The sequence below is a fragment of the Schistocerca cancellata genome, chromosome 2 (assembly GCF_023864275.1).
Source record: "Schistocerca cancellata isolate TAMUIC-IGC-003103 chromosome 2, iqSchCanc2.1, whole genome shotgun sequence".
NCBI classification, from domain to species: domain Eukaryota; kingdom Metazoa; phylum Arthropoda; class Insecta; order Orthoptera; family Acrididae; genus Schistocerca; species Schistocerca cancellata.
In genome coordinates this window covers 839,051,481-839,073,235 of record NC_064627.1, presented here as the reverse complement: position 1 = coordinate 839,073,235, position 21,755 = coordinate 839,051,481, and the positions used below count along the sequence as shown (strand labels likewise).

General features: G+C 44.2%; 1 protein-coding gene across 1 annotated transcript in view; it reads right to left on the bottom strand.

Moving 5' to 3' along the window:
- The window catches only part of LOC126162753 (probable chitinase 10), a 375,310-nt gene that overhangs the window by 126,842 nt on the left and 226,713 nt on the right, over positions 1 to 21,755 (bottom strand). The window contains exon 3 of the mRNA XM_049919434.1: positions 6,580 to 6,803. Coding sequence (XP_049775391.1) covers positions 6,580 to 6,803 — 224 coding nt within the window. The remainder of the gene's footprint in view (positions 1 to 6,579; positions 6,804 to 21,755) is intronic.

Below are 21,755 nucleotides of genomic sequence, written 5' to 3'. Positions count from 1 at the left end.
ATCCGCCCTGTTCTGGAGTATTACTGTCCGGTGTGGGATCCGCATCTGGTGGGACTGACGGATGGCATCGAAAAAGTACAACGAAGGGCGGATCGTTTTGTATTATCGCGAAATAGGGGAGACAGACCATAGACATGACACGTGAATTGGAGTGACAATCATTAAAACAAAGGCGTTTTTCGTTGCGACGAGATCTTCTCATGAAATTTCTATCACCAGGTTTCTCCTCCGGTTGCGAAAACATTCTGTTGGCACCCACCTACATAGGGAGAAATGATCATCACGATAAAATAAGAGAGATAAGGTTCAAATGGCTCTGAGCACTATAGGACTTAACATCTGAGGTCATCAGTCCCCTAGAAACCTAACTAACCTAAGGACATCACACACATCCATGCCCGAGGCAGGATTCGAACCTGCGACCGAAGCGGTCTCGCGGTTCCAGACTGAAGCGCCTTGAACCGCTCGCCCACACCGGCCGGCCCAGCAGACGTGATAACCGCTACCCCACGGAAACGACAGAGATAAGGGCTCGCACAGAAAAATTTAAGTGCTCGTTCGAGAGTGGAACGGTAGAGAGACAGCTTGAAGGTGGTTCATTGAACCCTCTGCCAGACACTTTATTCTGAATAGCAGAATAATCATAGAGATGTAGATGATTGGTGGAATTATGAACGAAAACCCACACTGTTAATGTAAGGAAAGTGTCGTTCGTAAGAAAGTCTTAAGTTCATTATTTTTAAACCTCTCCGGTTTAAACCGACCGATGTGACTCCGGGGTTAGCACGCTAGTCTCGTACTCGGGAAGGATGGCGGTTCAAACCCCTCCCAGGAATCCAGATTTTGGGTTTCCGCGATCATATTTACTATGAATGCCAGGACGGTTCCTTTGAAAGCTCTGAAAGAACGCGGTCAGTTTTCATCCAGACCATTCTTCCCGTACTGTCAGTAATGTTCTCGTCGTTGACGAGAGTTTACATCCTAACGTTATGGTTTTCAGCGGCTCAACCCCTGTATTAGTTGACAGCAGACTGAACTACTCCGAAGAAGATTCTCTAAAATCGTCGTCAGTAAAACCCTGGCAGACGCGCTAGCAGCTTGTTGTGCCGGAAATTAAAGACAGAGGCTTTACAAAAAGAAAAGTAAACGCTGCAGAAGTTATGGATTTCATAAGTATTAGCCATTTTCATTATTATGAGCTTTGTGTACTGCATATGAAAATTCAAATACACGGTATTGATATGGCACAATAAGTTCATTTTACAGTTCGTTCTCCACAGGCTTTCGGATTTTTAGGTTTGTGGGTTAATTTGAGGGAACTTGACCAAACAGCGAGGTCGTGGGTCCCATCGGGTTAGGGGAGGAAGGGGAAGGAAGTCGGCTGTGCCCTTTGAAAGCAACCATCCCGGCATTTGCCTGGATCGATTTCAGGAAATCACGTAAAACCTAAATCAGGATGGCCGGACGCGGGTTTGAACCGTCGTCCTCCCGAATGCGAGTCCAGTGTGCTAATCACTGCGTCATCCCGCTCGGTGCCTTTTTAGGCTATCCTTAGACAACTTAAGAGTAAACAGATAGTTCACACAACATCATAAACAGTTTACAGCTGCAGAAAGACAGTTTTTCCAAAATAGGCTATGTGGTCTTTTTACCACTATGTGTCTATACGAAAAACACAATAAGCTCTTAACAAATAGAGCTAATATTACATTATACTCAAAGATTAAAAATATAACAACCGGCCAAAACAGTATATATGTGAGTAATGGCACAGACGTCTATAGTATATGGATAAAGTAATTGGTGGATGTCATGAACATTGGCTCCTCACATTCTCATTCTTCTAATCTTTGAGTATAATGTAGCACAAGGTTTATTTGTGATATATTCTTTGGGTATTTCATTATGCTAGCGTTTTCCGTTTACATATATAGTCGTAAAAGGTCATATATCATGGAAAATACTGTTTTTCTACAACTATAAACTGTGAATGATGTGTAGACTGTCTCTATAATCTTAAGTTGTGTAAGGATGGGTTAAAAAGCCGAAAGCGTTTCGCAGCTAACTATAAAATAAATGTAGCTGTGGAACATCTATACTGTATATTTAAGTTTTTAGTATGTCTGTGTTCCTCCAAGTACGACGAAATAATCGATAAATTTGATCAGTACATACGTATTTGCGTAAACGAGGGTCTGCTCAGCAATACAACAAAGTGGTGTAGTCGACGGTGCCCAACGGAGCTTTAAAATTTGACGTGTTGTCATCAGGACGGTGAGTATCCAAAGATGCTCACATCTGATGAGCGATTCTAGTAGTACAACTCATTTAAATATTTGAAGAGGCCTGTTGTGGTTTATCTGTACATTATTACTTGCAATATTTAGAACAGTGTGCATTTTATCATGTGAAACACCTATACTACCAAATTATAACTAAATTTTATTTGCAGCGGTTATTTGAACAGATCATTGTTTAATTTCACTAGTAAAGTAAAGAATAATCTTCACTGTAATTATAAGAACGCTGTAATGACAGATGCAATTCATAAACAACTTACAGCGCCACAGAATCAGTGCGGCTGTTTTGAAAAGAGTAGCGTCCGGAATTTGTGGCCTTCGGCTGAACAAGTGCTTGGAATAATATGTTACACACGCAATGGGTATTTTCTGTGTTTAAGTAATTACCTAATGATTCGCGTGAACATAAGCTATTACTACTCCAGCGATTTTTTATCGATAAGGCGGCTATGAATTATTAATGCCTCATTTCATATTCGATGATCGTGTGTAAAAACCGGTTCTCGCTATCGGTGAAAAGACGCATCCCTCAGAGCAAAAATAAATACGGCAGTTTACTCGCATGTGATGTGACGGCGTGCTGCCTTCTCGATGGCTGAAGTTTTACCTGCCATGTTCTCAACAGGCTATCTAACCCAAAAACATTCAGTGTCGGCAGCAGTGCATTTATCTGTTGCACAGTGATTGTCAAAGAAAATGAGTAACTGGAGGCTCAACTTTCGATGTCAAGCAGCAAAATTGGAATTACTGTCTTTTCCGCAATGAGGTCTTTGGAGATGGTTTAGTGTGATAAAAGTGATGGAGAAGTGCTTATTATCATGTTGAAGCAGCCATTCGTTTATCTCAGAACCAAGTAACGATATTTCAGTTTTAAAGTGTCTTTCATTACTTCGTATCTTATGTAAGTTTGCAAGTTTCACGAATAGATTCTGCCTCATGGTGGGAGCGTTATTTCTCTAAATTTAGTCGAACGGCCATTAGCTAATTCCTATTCTCTAAACATGTCGTATGTGTAACTACGTGTTTGACATTACTGAACAACCTGATTGAAGCTGAGAAATAACTTTAAAAAACAAGTAACAAAGGTTCCGGCGGAGGTTCGAGTCCTTCCTCGGGCATGGGTGTGTGTGTTTGTCCTTAGGATAATTTAGGTTAAGTAGTGTGTAAGCTTAGGGACTGACGACCTTAGCAGTTAAGTCCCATAAGATTTCACACACATTTTAACACACAAGTAACAAAATTAGTCTGTTAGATGCAATGATATTTGTGAAACTTGTTTCAAAAGACTTTTCTTGATTCCTGATTTGACATAGGTTCGCTCTTACAGCACGAAGTACAGATGATTACTACTGTTGAGCATGACACGCAGACACAGAAAAGTTCTCATAAATGTTTCATTGATCAGTTGATATTCATGGAGAGGATGTGAATTCCCGATAAATATAAATCATATCTCTTTTTATGCACCCAGAGCTACGTTTTCTTTCGAGAAAGGTGGTGCATTGGTGGAGACACTTGACATGATCCGCTCCATGTTCGATCATAGTGATTTAATTTTCCATAGTTTAACTGTATCAAATGAAGTAGATGAAGAGCTGGTTCCTTAAACAAAATTCAGTTCGAGCTAGTCTCTGCTCACATTGTCGTTTTTGATCATGATCCATGGGCTGTTTTCTTTATGAATATTGACATTGCTCCTGAAATTGACGCCTGCGTGCTAATCTTATTCTTACCCGATTTTAGGTCAACGGTCTTGTCGAGATGGGTACACCGGTTCCCGTCAGATCACCGAAGTTAAGCACCGTTAAGGCGTGGCCAGAGTGGATGAGCGACCGCCCGGGTTCGCCGCATGCTGTTGACAGTTTTCCTTTTGCCTTTATGGCAGAGGGGACACGACAGGTGGTGGCGTAAAGTTCCTGATCACCGGTCTTCGTGGCAGTGTCTTGGATTAAACTCCAAACCTGTCCGCAGTGTCTCGTGAAGTGATGGCGTGGGACACTGTTGATCCGTCCGTCGGATGGGGGCTTTAAGTTCGGCGACCTCCTAGGAGAGGCTCTGGCTGCGTGCCGGCAACGGGTTTCAACCTCTCCCTTCTCTCATCATGTCCAACACGCACATGAACTACACTACTCACACACCCATTACAGTCACCTCCACTCAACAGACACACTTACACACACAGCTCCCATACTTCGTGAAGGAAAGGTACCTGAGTTAGGGGAAGGAACCTGCTCTTTGGTATCTACCAGCCATTCATGCCATACGACTTCACATTACTTTGCTTTTACCAAATTTAAGGAATTCTGCCTCTCAAGAGCACAGTTATGGAGGTGGAACAATTGTTAAGATACTAACTGTTCGGAAGGAACATGGCTAATCATGTCACGGACGATTCACTCCGCCATCTTTGTCTAACAGAGACAGATTAAAGGATTTACGGGATTTACAGGGGAACTAAACCTGAAAGGCAATCACAGTATCTTACCACTGCTCCATCTCGGTCGGTTCAAACACCTCTAATGTGCAATATCGACTGGATTATCATGGTGGTGAAATAACACATCCCCAGTGACCTCTACAACATTAAGATATTAGTATCAGTCCATTGTAATTTGTACTTAAAAGCACTTAAATGGATATTAAAAACCCTCTCCTGTTCCAAGCATTGTACCTCAAGGTATTGGAACCCTTTTTTCAAGAGAAGTGATTTGAGGTTGCTCAACAGTAGTTAGATAAGATTAGATTAGATTTACTTTCATTCCAATTGATCCTTAGTGAGGAGGTCCTCCAGGATGTAGAACACGTCAGAAAAACAATAATACATGACAAAAATTTACAACTGAAACCAATAAGCTAATATACCTTCCACAGGTCACAATTGGAACGATCGTCATTTTTTTTAATGAACACTATATGAAAGAATCATTTTACAAACACTAATGCACTGAATTTAAAATAAAAAAGTTTTATTTATTTATAAGGTAATAAAAATGTAATAGAACTACTACAATACTTATTTACAATGAACACATTACTGCACTGAAATGGTGCAGAAGTTAGAATGTACGGTTCAACTGAGAAATTCATCAATGGACTAGAAGGAGTTGGCCACCAATAAATCCTTTAGGTTTCTCTTAAAGTGAATTTCATTGGTTGTTAAGCTTTTTATGGCTGCTGGCAAGTTATTAAAAATGTGTGTTCCTGAGTAATGCACATCTTTTTGTACAAGAGTAAGTGACTTTAAATCCTTGTGAAGATTATTCTTATTTCTAGTATTGATTCCATGAATTGAGCTGTTGGTTTGAAAAAGTGATACATTTTTAATGACAAATTTCATTAAGGAATAAATATATTGGGAAGCAGTAGTTAGTATCCCTAGTTCCCTAATCAGGCTTCTGCAGGATGTTCTTGAGTTCACACTGCATATAACTCTTATTGCACGTTCTTGTGCCCCGAAAGCTTTAGCTTGGTTTGATGAATTACCCCCAAAAATAATCCCATATGACATTATGGAATGAAAGTAAGCATAATGTGCCAGATTTTTTTTATATTCCCTATGTCTGACACAATTCGCATTACAAATAGAGGTTTGTTAAGACGCTTCAGCAGTTCTGTGGTGTGCTCCTCCCAGTTGAATTTATTATCAAGCTGTAATCCCAAGAATTTAACATTGTCCACTTCTTCTATCTGCTTGTCATTGTATGTTAGGCATATACTATTGGGACACCCCTTACAAGTTCTGAACTGCATGTAGTGTGTTTTTTCAAAGTTTAGTGACAAAGAATTGGCTAGGAAACAGTGATTAATGTCCACAAATATTTTATTAGCCAATCTTTCTAAGACTACATTTGATTTGTTTGTATCATCGGCAAACAAAACGAATTTGGCATCTGGTAATGTTACTAGTGGAAGGTCATTGATATACACAAGAAAAAGTAAGGGTCCTAAAATGGAACCTTGTGGGACCCCACATGTAATTAGTTCCCAGCTGGATGATGCCTGACAGCTTAATACATGTCTCTTTCCTAATCACACCCTTTGTTTCCTGCCAGAGATACAAGATCTGAACCATTTTGCAGCATTTCATTTACATCATAATATTCTAATTCACTTAAAAGGATATTGTGATTTACACAGTCAAATGCCTTCGACATATCACGAAGTACATAAGTACTCAGACTCTTACGAACGCGAGACTACTGCGCCTAATACTACTGTGTGTAGCGCCGGTGATCCCTCCGGCCACACTGCCAGTCAGAGGGCGGCAGAGTAGACTGACCTTGTAGCCGCCAGACTTGTCGGAGGCGGCGGCCACGGCGCTGCTGCTGCCCGACTTGCGGTTGGCGCCGGGCGGAGTCAGCCTGTTGCGCACGCGGAACCGGTTGACGCTCGCAGACGTCTCCTGGTCGCGCGTGCGCACCTTTGTCGACGTGGAGGACGATGACGAAGTCGTGGACGAGGAAGAGCTGCCTCCAGGCCGTCTGAGGCGCCGCCTGCCGGTACCTGTAGACACACAAGGGTCGCTCATCAAAATAGTTCCTCCTCTTCCTCTTAAACACTACAGCGTCTTCATCAGTGAACAGTCAAGGATTACTGCTCAGCCTGTCCGTCTGATTATTTACGTACATAGAGAACGACAGCCATCCCATCGCACTTCCCTGTGGCACTCCTGACGATACCCTTTTGAGACAGAGAAGTTGCTGTCCATGCATCAGTACGGATTTAGAAAGCATCGCTCCTGCGAAACGCAACTCGCCCTTTTTTCACATGATATCTTGCGAACCATGGACGAAGGATATCAGACGGATGCCATATTCCTTGACTTCCGGAAAGCGTTTGACTCGGTGCCCCACTGCAGACTCCTAACTAAGGTAAGAGCATATGGGATTGGTTCCCAAGTATGTGAGTGGCTCGAAGACTTCTTAAGTAATAGAACCCAGTACGTTGTCCCCGATGGTGAGTGTTCATCGGAGGTGAGGGTATCATCTGGAGTGCCGCAGGGAAGTGTGGTAGGTCCGCTGTTGTTTTCTATCTACATAAATGATCTTTTGGATAGGGTGGATAGCAATGTGCGGCTGTTTGCTGATGATGCTGTGGTGTACGGGAAGGTGTCGTCGTTGAGTGACTGTAGGAGGGTATAAGATAACTTGGTCAGGATTTGTGATTGGTGTAAAGAATGGCAGCTAACTCTAAATATAGATAAATGTAAATTAATCAGATGAATAGGAAAAAGAATCCTGTAATGTTTGAATACTCCATTAGTAGTGTAGCGCTTGACACAGTCACGTCGATTAAATATTTGGGCGTAACATTGCAGAGCGATATGAAGTGGGACAAGCACGTAATGGCAGTTGTGTTGAAGGCGGATAGTCGTCTTTGGCTCATTGGTAGAATTTTCGGAAGATATGGTTCATATGTTAAGGAGACAGCTTATAAAACACTAATACGACCTATTCTTGAGTACTGCTCGAGCGTTTGGGAGCCCTATCAAGTCAGATTGAGGGAGGACGTAGAAACAATTTAGAGGCTGGCTGCTAGATTTGTTACTGGTAGGTTTCATCATCACGCGAGTGTTACGGAAATGCTTCAAGAACTTGGGTGGCAGACTCTAGAGGAAAGGAGGGGTTCTTTTCGTGAATCGCTACTGAGGAAATTTAGAGAACCAGCATTTGAGGCTGACTGCAGTACAGTTTTACTGCCGCCAACTTACATTTCGTGGATAGACCACAAAGATAAGATAAGAGAGATTAGGGCCCGTACAGAGGCATATAGGCAGTCATTATTCCCTCGTTCTGTTTGGGAGTGGAACAGGGAGAGAGTATGCTAGTTTTGGTACGAGGTACCCTCCACCACGCACCGTATGGTGGATTGCGGAGTATGTATGTAGATGTAGATGTAGATGATACTTCATTTCTTACTGAACTGATCGGTAGTCACATCTGAAGGAGGAGGTAGCTTTTAGGCCAAATAGTCTTCTTACTGGGGAAAAATTAACACAGGTGTTCCACAGGGTTCGATGTCAGGTCCGGTCCTGTTCTCGCCACACAGCTAGTTTGAATACCTCATCAACAAATTATGAGACAATATCATTTTTAATGGAAATGTCGTTATTAACCAACTACTAGCGGTTTATGTACGCAAATGAGGCGCATCCGTCATGATTACCCTTTCTTCGCACGACATCCTGTGAACCTCGTATGAAGGACAACATGCATGTTCCATATTCATAGATTTCTGGAAAGCGTTTGAGACGGAGTGCGACTATAGACTGTTAATGAAGCTCCGAGCATACGGAATACGTTCTCAGATATGTGAGTGGTTCGAAGACTTCTTAAGCAGCAGGACCCAGTGCGTTGTCCTCGACGGCGCGTGTTCTTCAGAGACGAGGGTATCATCAAGAGTGTCACAGGGAAGTGTGATAGGATGGATGTCGTTCTCTATTTACATAAATAATCAGACGGATAGGCTGAGTAGTAATCCTTGACTGTTCACTGACGAAGACGCTGTAGTATACCGACAAGTATCGTCGTTCAGTGACTGTAAAGAAATGCAGGATGACTTCAAATTTCTATTTGGTGAGATGAATGGCAGCTTGATCTAAATGTAGTATCATGCCAGCTAAAGCACGTAGCAAAACAATCCTGTCATGGTTCAAATGGCTCTGAGCACTATGGGACTTAACATCTATGGTCATCAGTCCCCTAGAACTTAGAACTACTTAAATCTAACTAACCTAAGGACATCACACAACACCCAGTCACCACGAGGCAGAGAAAATCCCTGACCCCGCCGGGAATCGAACCCGGGAACCCGGGCGCGGGAAATCCTGTAATGATCGAATGCAATATTAGTGCAGTTTGACACGGACACGTCGATTTAACTCGTGGGCGTAACGTTGCAAAGCGAGTTGAAATGGAACGAGCATGTAAGATCTCTGGTAGGGATCACTAATGTTCCACTTCGGCTTACTGGAAGAATTCAAGGAAACTCTAGCTCATCTATGAAGGAGACAGCGAATTGAAGACTAGTAGGGGGCCTACTCATCGAGTGTTTGGGATGCTGAACAGTTTTGATTAAAGGAAGACGTCGAAAGAATTCTTCAGAAAAGGTCTGCTAGAGTTGTTACCGGCAGGTTTGATCAACATGCGAGCGTCATGCAAATGTTTCGGAAACTGAAGAAGGAATCCCTGGATGGAAGGCGGCATTCTCGTCGTGAAACACTACTGAAAAAATTTAGAGAACAGGCACTTTTAGTTGACTGCAGAACGAATCTGCTGCCGCGAATGTACATTTCGCGTGAGGATTGCAAAGACCAGATAAAAGAAATTAGGGCTCGTACTGAGGCACAATGACAGCCGTTTCCTCCCTCTCGAGTAGATTAGGAAAAGAAATGACTGGTAGTGGTACATGGTACTCTCTGACATACACGATACTTCGGTTTGCAGAGTACATATGTAGATGTAAATTCACTGGACAATGTAGTAAACTGTTCGTCAGCTTTTGTTCTGCTTCTAATTGTTCACTGCGCTTTTGTTTACATTTGATGTTCTGGTTCCTGGATGGACTACAAATAGCAACAGTTAACCGACATCTTTATTCATATCCGTAAGACTAGAGGCAGCGGAAGAGGCGTTCGTCGTATCTATAAGCATCGGTTTCGGCGCGTCGAGCTGTAAGGTCACGGAATTGGCAAGTATTGCGTAAATTACTGTTTCACTCTGTTCGATAATTTGTTTCCGATGATTTCTGTCGTTCCGTAAAATTTTATTTATTCAAAAAACCCGGCGTTCTTGTTGAGAACTTAGACAACTATCTGGGTCTTCCCTAAGGTAGACAGAGAGAGAGAGAGAGAGAGAGAGAGAGAGAGAGAGAGAGAGAGAATATCTGCTTGCCACAGATTGGCTATGTAAAGGTTCGGATTATCTCCGCTCCTGTTTCTGTAAAAGCTCCATTTGTGCTACCTTCCTTTTCATTCTCAGACGGAGATAGTATCCGTATATTTGTCTGTATTATTTTTGGTTTCGTTGACCTGCCTTTTTTTAAATATACCATGTGACCGTATGATGCATGACTTTGTATTACCGGTTGTAATACAGGTGTAAGGAATATATGTTAAGTGTTTACTAGTGTGGTCCCCCTCCCCTCCACACCTCCGTCCCCCCAACGGCTTTTTAAAAATTATCATTTATGCTTCATTGGTTCACGGGCAGTACGTCGGATAATTTTGTGGAAGATGCACAATATTTCAACGAGGTAGCTGCTCGTCATCTTCAAGTTTATTTTCAGCGAATCTATCCTTAACAGTGCGACATGTCTGGCCAAAGTATGATTTCCCACAATGGCACAGGATTTAATGTATCTCTGTCCTCCTTAGAAATACGTTGTCTTTAACAGGACCCAGCATAGTTTCCATTCGCACTGGAGTGCGGAAGACACATTTTAGTTGATCTTTCTTGAACAGCCTGCCAGTCTTAAAAGGCACGTCACCAACATAGGGTAGAAAAACCATCCTCTTGGAGTTCTCCTTTTCTTCTGGCTGTTCTTAAGCGTCAGTGTGTGCAGGTTGAAATGCATTACGAATCTGTTTATCACGGTACCAGTTTTGTACAGACACAGAGCGAAGATGGCTAAGCTCTGCTGGTGCACTCCCTGCGTCTGAAATAACTCTAGCCCTATGAACTAGAGTCCGTAATACTCTACTGCGCTGAGATAGGTGATGACAGCTCGTATCTCGTAGCTGTAGGTCAGCATGCGTTGGTTTACGAAACGTGCTGTAACTCAAGGAACCGTCTTCATTTCTGCCTACCAAGACACTTATGAACGGCTGGTATCAGTTCTTCTCCACTTCCATGTTGAAGAAAATGCCCGTATGGAGGGAGTTAAGGGGTTCCAGAAGTACAGGAAACGTTGCTGCTCCATGTGGCTAAACTACAAAGGTGTTGTCGCTGCTGTACTGCTGTTTATTCTTCGTGTTTTACTCTTCCTGAAAATACATGTCGATAAAACGAATATCGCACCGGACTAATCTGAGGCTGCGCTATCGAATAGGCAATCAAAATTCCAATTTAAAAATAATTTTGTTCATAATGGTAAACAAACCCATGCCTCCTGTTCATACTGGGCTTCGCATGGAAGACGTGACGAGCGATAATTACTTGGGCCGGCTCCAGATACACAATGCTAAAATGAAACTGAAAATATCTGTCAAAACACCAGAGACAATGTGCCTGACGAATCATAGGCGAGACGCCAGCTACACTGGGCTATTAAAAAAGAATCAATAAGTTTCAAACATTTATTGCTTTCAAACTACGAAACGGAGAAACTCAATCTCAACATTCCTCGAAAGAGAAAATTTCGAATTTTTATGCATTCATTGGGAGCACCATGTATACACGACAAATATCAAAACAGTCGCTCATTTCCTGCCACACACGAAGCAGCTGGTCTCTCGTTATCGAATTCACAGCTTCAACAATACGACATCGCAGACTTTCAACAGTGTCAGGCATAGGGAAGATAAAAACGCCATCTTTTACGTAACCCCACAGATGAAAGACACAAGGTGTGAGGTCTGGAGACCTGGGAGCCCACCGGCGATGAAGTTCATCTTCTGCTCCTCCTTTTCCAATCCAACGTCCTGGAATGGTGTCATTCACGTAACGTTGGACGAGCTTAGAGAAATCCGACGTTACCCTATGACACCATTCCAGGACGTTGGATTGGAGTTTTTATCCTCTCTATGCCTGACACTCTTGAAACTCTGCAACATCGCATTGTTGAAGATGTGAATTCGATAACGAGAGACAAGATACTTCGTGTGTTGTAGGAAATGAGCGACCGTTTTGATATTTGTCACGAAACACATGGTGCTCACATTGATCGCATAAAAATTTGAACTTTTGTCTTTCCAGAAACGTTCGCTTTGTATTTCTACTTGTCATATTTTGGAAGCAATTGATGTTTGAAATTTGTTCCTTCTTTTTGAATAGCTCTGTATATAAATTAAAGCTCCCCGCTGCGTGTTTCTGTTTGTATGTGACAGTTGGAATAATCACTTGCAGAACTATGAGAAGACGTTTCCATTGGTAGTTAGCAACATAGGTTTTCAGCGAATTCCTAGGCTGTGACGGTTGGTTATAATCTTGCATATGCCTCTATTATAATTTTTCCACCGTAGGCGATTCTGATGGTGCCCCAAAAGGGAGAAAGGCGTCATGCCGGTTGCCTCTGCTTCCAGACTGATGAAACAAGTGTCACTATTCACGTGCGATCACAGTTTGTGGAACAATTTATTGGACAAGTAACCATTATCAGATTATTGGAGGCGAATCTCCTCGTGTGAGACGATGGAATACTCGGCGGCAGAGCTCGTGGCGGCGCAGCGGTGCTGATTCTCCTCACGCAGGTGGCGCACGAGCCGCGGACATGGAGGCGGACACGGCGCTGGAGAAACCCGGCCGGGTGGCGGGCGCGCTTTCCAGCACGCCGAGCCGAGGAAACACGGCACGGCGCAGCACTGTACAGCACTCAGCGCCACAGACAAGCGCGGAGCCGACAGCGGCTACAAGTGTTCGCACCGTCACTCAGCTGCCACTTGGATCGCCAGTACGTTAGTGGGACACAAGCAGATAAACAAACAAGTCACAGCATTCTTCCAGAACTACTGACATTCTTGGTAGAATTGATTCCATTCCATAGTAGGCGCTTGGTACAGCAACTGGCTACGAATAGCTTGAGATAACACAGTCTAGGTTTCAAAATCTTTTTTGTTTTCGGGGGAATGACGCCTTTCTCCCTTTTGGGGCATTATCAGAATGTCCCACGGGTGAAAAATGATAATAGTGAGGCATATGCAGATTAAAATGGGGAAATGGAATTAATACAGAGTAGAAACATCGCACTGATTGTGGGCGTGCTAACGATGAGCCATAACTACGTATTTCGTACTTTCAGCCGTTTAACATTAGTACAGAAAGTAGTCAGCTACGTGATACACATTTTGCGTACAGTATCAGAGTTTTTAAGATTAAATAACTTTCTGTTGCATAATTTCTTCTACCGCATTGAAGAGCCCTATAGCAGAATTTAAACTAATTTAATGACCCATAATATATTTTTACATAATTTCAGTGTACTGCATTTCAATAAAATGTGCAATCTTCTTCTTCTTTTGCAGGGTCGGATTTGGCATGGTTAGTTTAAAGGGGTGGCCGGATGCCCTTCATGCCACCACCCAATACCCCCTGGGATGGAACCAGTGTACCCCAGCTGTCTCCGTCTCGTGTAAACCATGAAATAGTGCGAACGTGTTTCAAATGTCTGCGAGTAGTGTAATTGAGGCGTAATGTGGGGACCATCCCGGTATTCACCTATCGGAATGTGGAAAACCGCCTAAACACCACATCCAAGATGGCTGGCACACCGGCCCACGTCGTTAATCCGCCGGGCGGATTCGATCCGGCGTCGGCGCGCCTACCCGAGTCCAGGGAGCGGTGCATTAGCGCTCTCGGCTAACCTGGCGGGTTCGATAATATGTGCAATGTTGTAAGAATTTTGCCACGTTCCTAAGATCCCTTTCTGGAGTATACGAGCTCTGTTCGAAAATTTGCAGATCTTTGTCCGTAAAAGTATTCTGCGCTTACCTTTTACTTGTTGTGCATAGTTTCCTCCACAGTACTCGCCTCCACAATTGGTACACCACTCCCAAAGCCATTTCCACTTCCGGAAACACTCTTGGTACGCCTCTTGCTGGATCGCGCGAAGCGCAGTCTGTGAATTTACTTTTATCTCGTCTGTCGTTGCAAATCTTCGTCCTTTCAAAGGGGTTTTCAACTTTGGAAATAAAAAAAGTGTGCAGGGGCCAGGTCTGGAGAGTACGGAGGATGAAGCAGCACAGTGATTTCCGCTTTTGTGGAATAGTCACGCATCAACAGGAATAAATGGGCGGTTGCGTTATGTGATCCAAGAGCCATGAATTGTCTCGCCACATTTCCGGCCGTTTCCTTCTCACATTTTCTCGTAGGCGTCACAACACGTCCCGATAGCACCATCGATTAACAGTTTGTCCTTGTAACACGAATTCATGGTGAACCAATCATTTAAAGTCAAAGAGTACTATCAGCATCGCTTTGACATGTGATCTGATCTGACGAGCTTCTTTTTTGGTCTTGGAGGACCTTTGCCGACCGATTGTGAAAACTGAACCTTGGTCCCAACATTATAACCGTAGGCTCACGTCTCATCACTAGCTATGATTGTCTTAAGGTACATCTCGTTCTCATCTGTGCGATCCAGAAGCTCTTCGAGACGGACGTCTTCCTGGTTTTGACTCATGAGCCGTGGGACGAACTTGGGGGCAACGCAATGCATTCCAAGATGCTGTATCAGGATTTCAAGACACGATCCAACGCAAATGTTACATTCTTCTGCAACCTCTCGAACAGTCAGTCTTCGATTGGCACGCATAGTTTCGTTGACATTTCTGACGTCGGTAGACTTCTAAGGGCGTCCTGAACTAGGGTCATATTTAACTTCCGTCGGGCGACTTTTAAACCGTGTGAACCACTCGTAACACAGCGTACGGCTTAAGTACTCGTCACAGTAGGCATTCTGCATCATTTGGCGTGTATCTGTAAAGCTTTTCTTGAGTTTCACGCAAAATATAATGCAGACGCGTTGCTGTTCTAACTCTGCCATCTCGAAATTCGCAACGTTCTACCCAATACAGCACTGAACAATAACTAACAGACATCAGCAGTGAAACTTCCGGAATTAAATACAGTCGTGTGCAGCGATGCCCACCGTATTTCGCTCCAACACACTATTGGCGCGAAATTGCGAATGTTAATGAAGTTTTTGAACAGTCATTGTGCATGGTATACAACTGGTGCGATGTGTGTATTCGGATGAACAAATATTGTATAATCACCTACTTGCTTTATCTTCGTACTAATCTCGTAATCTGACTACTCGATTAGGTACTACTAGTTGTATATAAATCTGGCTGCAGCTTCTGCCTGAAATACGTTGTCAGTACATCACTCGAATTTAACATCTGCGCATCGTGAGCGGTGAAAGCTTTCTTCTGAAAAAAGAGTATCAGCGAAGTCTACGCTTTCACGACCTTCCTCCTCCGGAGAGGGTGAGAGAGCACTACGTGCATGAAACGAAGCACCAGACAGGCGCATGAACTCTGAGGGTTAAGGGCGAGACGCCACTGGCGACCCGTTGACCCGAGAGATTTCACTGCCGATGCGTACGTACACCGAGTTCGGAGCCCACATTTCACTGCCTGGCGCTGCTCGGAGCCGAATCGACGGCCGCTATCGGCCGCAGAGTGATGCGGACAAAAGCTTCCGGAGCGCTATCTCCGCGGCGAGCGCGCTTTCTACTGTACTCTGCTGGCGGGAGCCGTTGCCACCTCATCCGTCTTACGTAAAGCCGGCCCGGTACGGGAAGAGATGAGCCGATGCTGCCCGCGACTGGGAGGGGATGAGCGACGTCGGTGGACTCCGGGGAGGTTTTTTCCCGGCGAGAAAGCCGACCGCGGGCCGCCGCTGCAAGAACAGGTGGCGGCAGACCTCGGGCAGACAGGCAGAACGCTGTCGCTAACCTCCAAGTCCTTAGTGGCTGTTCTCTCACAGACTTATCGGCTCTCTTCTTTCAGCTCCAGGCTGGAGAATATTTCTTCAGAGGCTTACGATTTGGTTATAACAGGGTGGCGTAATTTTATAATCCGTTATCGAAACAAAGTCGTTCATGATACCTAACAACAAACTCATTTACCCTAATCAAAATCATAACAAGTGAAGTCGATTTTTTTATTCCAGACAGGAAAGAAACGAGAAGTGCGAATAAGACCCGCTGTGTGACGGGTTCTGTACAAACTTAATTATATGTATAGGCACCTCATGTACAGGCTTTGATGAGTGAGTTTGCGAGTATGAAAATACGTGACATACACTGAAGCGCGCCATAGAAACTGGTATAGGCATGCGTATTCAAATACAGAGATATGTAAACAGGCAGAAGACGGCGCTGCGGTCGGCAACGCCTATATAAGTGTCTCGCGCAGTTGTTAGATCGGTTACTGCAGCTGCAATGGGCAGGTTATCAAGATTTAAGTGAGTCTGAACGTGGTATTATGGTCAGCGTACGAGCGATGGGACACAGAATATTCGAGGTAGCGATGAAGTGCGGACTTTTCCGCACGACCAGTTCACTAGTGTACCGTGAATATCAGGAATTCGGTAAAACATCAAATCTCCTACATCACTGCGCCCGGAAAAAGATACTGCAAGAAAGGGACCAACGACGATAGAAGAGAGTCGTTCAACGTGACAGAATTGCACCCCTACCGGAAGTTGCTGCAGATTTCAAAAAATGGCTCTGAGCACTATGGGACTCAACATCTTAGGTCATAAGTCCCCTAGAACTTAGAACTACTTAAACCTAACTAACCTAAGGACATCACACACACCCATGCCCGAGGCAGGATTCGAACCTGCGACCGTAGCAGTCCCGCGGTTCCGGACTGCAGCGCCAGAACCGCTAGACCACCGCGGCCGGCTGCTGCAGATTTCAATGCTGGGCCATCAACAAGTGTCAGCGTGCGAAACGTTCAACGAAACATCATCGATATTGTCTTTCGGAGCCGAAGGCTCACTCGTGACCCTTGATGACTATACGACACAAAGCTTTCCTCCTCGCCTGGACCCGCCAACACCGACAATGGACTGTTGATCACTGGAAACATGTTGCCTGGTCGGACGAACCTCGTTTAGAATTGTATCGAGCGGATGGACGTGTACGGATATGGAGACAATCTTAAGAGTCCACGGACCCTGCATGTCAGCAGTTTACTGTTCAAGCTGGTGGAGGCTCTGTAATGGTGTGGGGCATGTGCAGTTGGAATGATATGGGACCCATGATACGTCTAGATACGACTCTGACAGGTGATACGTACGTAAGCATCCTGTCAGTTCACCTGCATCCATTCATGTCCATTGTGAATTCCGACGGACCTCGGCAATTCCAGCAGGACAACGCGACACCCCACACGTCCAGAATTGTTACAGATTGGCTCCAGGAACACTCTTCTGAGTTTAAACAATTCCGTTGGCCACCGAACTCCCCAGACATGAACATTATTGAGTATATCTTGGATGCCTTGCAACGTGCTCTTCAGAAGAGATCGCCATCCCTTCGCACTCTTACCGATTTATGGACAGCGCTGCAGGATTCTTGGTGTCAGTTTCCTCCATCACTACTTCAGACATTAGTCGAGTCCGTGCCACGTCGTGTTGCTGCACTTCTACGTGCTCGCGGAGCCCTACACGATACTAGGCAGGTGTACCAGTTTCTTTGGCGGTTGAATGTGTATGGCCGTATCTTTTGATTTAGAAGCCTTACTTTTTCACACCGTCAAGGAACCGTAGATCTTACTATTCGACATTCATTCTTGAGAAAATGGGTTTTAACACCCGATGGACGGACGGACAGACAGACAGGGGGACAGAAAAGAATGTGATTCTGTAACGGTTCTGTTTTGATCGATTCAGGTACAGAACCCTAAAAATTACCTTCATTGATCGTTACTGAAGTTGTTGTTGTCAGCGGCCCTCAAAGAAGGTCAAAACGTGATCAATTTTGCTTAACAGAATAAAATGTTTGACAGGTGAAAATACAAATTTAAATTCTAGACTCTAATCACTTTTTTCTATACAGTTCGTTATGTCTCATAATGGAATTCATGATTAAAAACTTGCGGCTTTGTGTTGCTAAATAAGAAACAAACAATTATAATTTAAGTCTGTCTCTAGATCGTAATTTATATTAAAGACTAATAAGGCATTGTCCTTTTAAACGGCCAGTGTGTAACAAAACTCACAAGGAAATCACGTATACGTAGCCTGTAAATGGCCTTATTTCAAATCAGTTTGACAAACACTGCAAATTCTACGGAATATGTGAGTAAGTAACTGAATATTTAACAGTAGACAGACTACGGCAGTTTGGCATTTTTGAAGTAATTTTCTTCTTTGTATGTCATTTTAAGTTCCTCAGTTCCCGCATCACCCCCGTTCAGTCACGATATTATAAATATAAATGGCATGTGAAAGCAACCTGAAATCTATTAGGGACCCTGAATTATTTTTTGACCCTCTGAAGCGTACTTAAAATCTGAGTTTGGTTGACGCCACAGTTATAAAAGTAGCTGCCTCAGAAGAGGTTGGCAAATTAATGGGAGCAACATTTGCTGGTTTGGTTTAACTGCTTCAGATGACCTTTGTTTCTAACCAATAATACAGTGTTATTCATAAGTACAGATTTAGTTAAGGAGTGCGCAAAAGCAACAAGACATACAGGGAAATGACGCTTATCAATGGACAGAGCATTTCTTCAACCTTAGATTCGTAGCGTTCGCTCTGGTGTAGTAGCAGAGTGCTCCACTAGGGGATAGTCGTGTCAGACATGTAGACAAATCATCCGCTCCGTACTGTCGCGTCGAAGGGATTCGTGACGGCAGGTAGGCAACCAAATCAACAGACTTCCGAAGCGGGTTGCTGCAGCGGCTACTCGAGCAGCGACTTCAATGAATTGTACACAGGTAAATGTCAATGTCGTGTGACTATGGCCTGCCGTTGGGTAGACCGTTCGCCGGGTGCAAGTCTTTCGATCTGACGCCACTTCGGTGACTTGCGCGTCGATGGGAATGAAATGATGATGATTAGGACAACACAACACCCAGAAAATCTCCAACCCAGCCGGGAATCGAAGCCAGGCCCTTAGGATTGACATTCTGTCGCACTGACTATGCAGCTACCGGGGGCGGACTGTACACAGGTTTTTGTATGAATGCGTGGTGTCTGTTCTTTCGGACACGCATTCATACTACTGATTCGGCTTCTTCAGTGCTTATGGACAAGTACATCCGACCTGCTGCGGGAATCCGAGAATAGCGATTATGGAGGAAATGGACAGGGACGGCGGATAGGTGGCGCTCGATGGTAATACGGGTCGGCCGTGAGGCGTGTCGAGGTAGTCCGCGCAGCTGTGACAACGCTGTGTCCCGGATGGTGCGGTGGTTAACGCACCTGCCTACTAAGCTGGAGATCCCGGCCTCGAATCCCGGTACGGTACACATTTTCACTCGTCGCCGCTGATTCCGCGTAATGTCCCGATGCAGCTGACATCAGTACTACCTCTCCTTTCCTTTCCCTTTTTACATATAACACACGTATTTGTTGCGTCACAAACGGTGTCAATATTGAGTAGCACTCATGCGAGTTAAAAATTAGTAGAGCTAGTCTATCCCCTTGTATGAGTCTATGTTCTGTATGTCTTTGACGCAGTATGAGGCCTTCATTTCTCTCGGCGTATACAATTTTCAAATAATTTCCGGGAATGCAGGCAGTTGACGTCGTCGACAACCGCCGATATTTCGACACCAGCTGACCCTGCCATTTACTAGTTAAAACTGTAACAAGTAAGCGCTCTACAAGCGAATTTAATACCTCATTTTCCCAGAAACTTTGTAAAGATAACATACTCAGTTTGCGTAAGGCGAATGTCTACACTATTCCTTGCAGTTGTGGCATATCTTAAATCGGTCCGGCTATCACGGCTGTGGAGGATCGGTGTACCGAGCATCAGCGACATGCACGCTTACAACCGCCGAACAAATCCGCCATTGCAGAACATTGCCTTGGCACCGATCATCCCGTGGAATACAACACGGAGATTCTGGCACCCACTTCCAGCTATTGGCATAGTGTTGTTAGGGAAGCTGTTGAAATGAAATTAACGAGTAACCTTATAAATAGAGACGGTGTTATTTAAAAAAAATCTGCATGGAATCCTGCTCCCTCATCCGTTGAGTATTAATTCACTATCGATAACTTCTGACATCGGTCTGTTTCGTTTGTCATGGGACTAGTGTTTACAATATATATGGGGCGGGAGGTGTTACCTTTATGGAGTTTTTATGAAAACCGAGATATTCTGTTCGCTTGCACAGCGCTTACTTGCTGCAAAAATGGTTCAAATGCCTCTGAGCACTATGGGACTTAACATCTGAGGTCATCAGTCCCCTAGAACTTAGAACTAATTAAACCTAACTAACCTAAGGACATCACACACATCCATGCCCCAGGCAGGATTCGAACCTACGACCGTAGCGGTCACGCGGTTCCAGACTGAAGCGCCTAGAACCGCACGGCCACACCGGCCAACTTATTTGCTGCAGTTTTACCTTGAAAATTACAGGGTGTGCTCTTGTCAAAATACCGGCGATTGTCGACAACATCACTCGGCTGCATTCCCGTAAGCTATTTGAACTTTTACGCAGTAATCTTCTGTCACACCGGAGATTTTTATAACTAACGCTGTATGCCGGCGAAACTGACGACGGCCGTATTGAAATGCAGCAAATACAAGGGCTTTTATTCTCAATGTCGGATCGGATGAGAAATTAAAACCAGAGCAATAAGAAGAAGCTTTGTGCAGACGTATTGCGCAGTGCCGTATTGCGGCCGTCGATGGCGTCACGTCGCTCTTTTCAGTTACAAGTGCACAGTGAGCATGTAAAGATGCGTCGAAGAACAACGTCTCCCCCAAGTGTAAAGTGCGTGGTGTCATTCGATTTCTACATTCAGAAGAGCTACACCTGATTTCATTCAACCGACATGACGTAACTGCTACGCGCGGCAGCAAAGTGTGGCAATGGCACTGGAGCTTTGAATGACGTTCTACAAACGTTTATGACGCAAGTCATCGGGAAAGGAAGCGAGTGCCAACCAAAAAACTTCAGCGAGTGGGTGAGGCTATTCGTCTACGAGAAGCAATTCAAACCAAGCGAAGAGGTATGTTGTCACCAGGCATTGTCTTTCTTCGTGATCACGCTCGGCCGCGCACTCTAATTGCAACAAAGTCGTTCCTGAAGCGTTTTAGTCCGGAAGTGTTTTGGCATCCACCATACAACCCGCACTCGGGTCGCTCTAAATTTCATATCTTCGCTCACATGAACGGTTGGTTATGATGACAACATTCTGGCACGAACGAGCTGCAGACCTGCGTAAAAAATTTGAGGAAAGGGAGGCGGCTGACTTTTATTACGATGGTATTGGAAAGCTTCTACAACGCTGGCGCAAATGTCTAAGTATACGGGGTGACTGTGTAGCGAAGTAGGTGGAAGATGTACCTAAATGTTTTGGATTTTCACTGTGGTTTCCATTTTGCGACCGATGGGAAACTGAAAATAAAAAAAAAAATAGCTCTCGTATATGTTTTTATTTGTGCTGGAGGATAGTACTAGTAAACATGGATCATGAGAAGTTTTTATACTGAGTCCTCAATATCACGTGAAACATCAAATGCAGCAGTGGACCTGCAACTCTGGAAAAACAATGACCACAAGGTAAGTACATCCACAGGAAACTACGGAATTGGAGC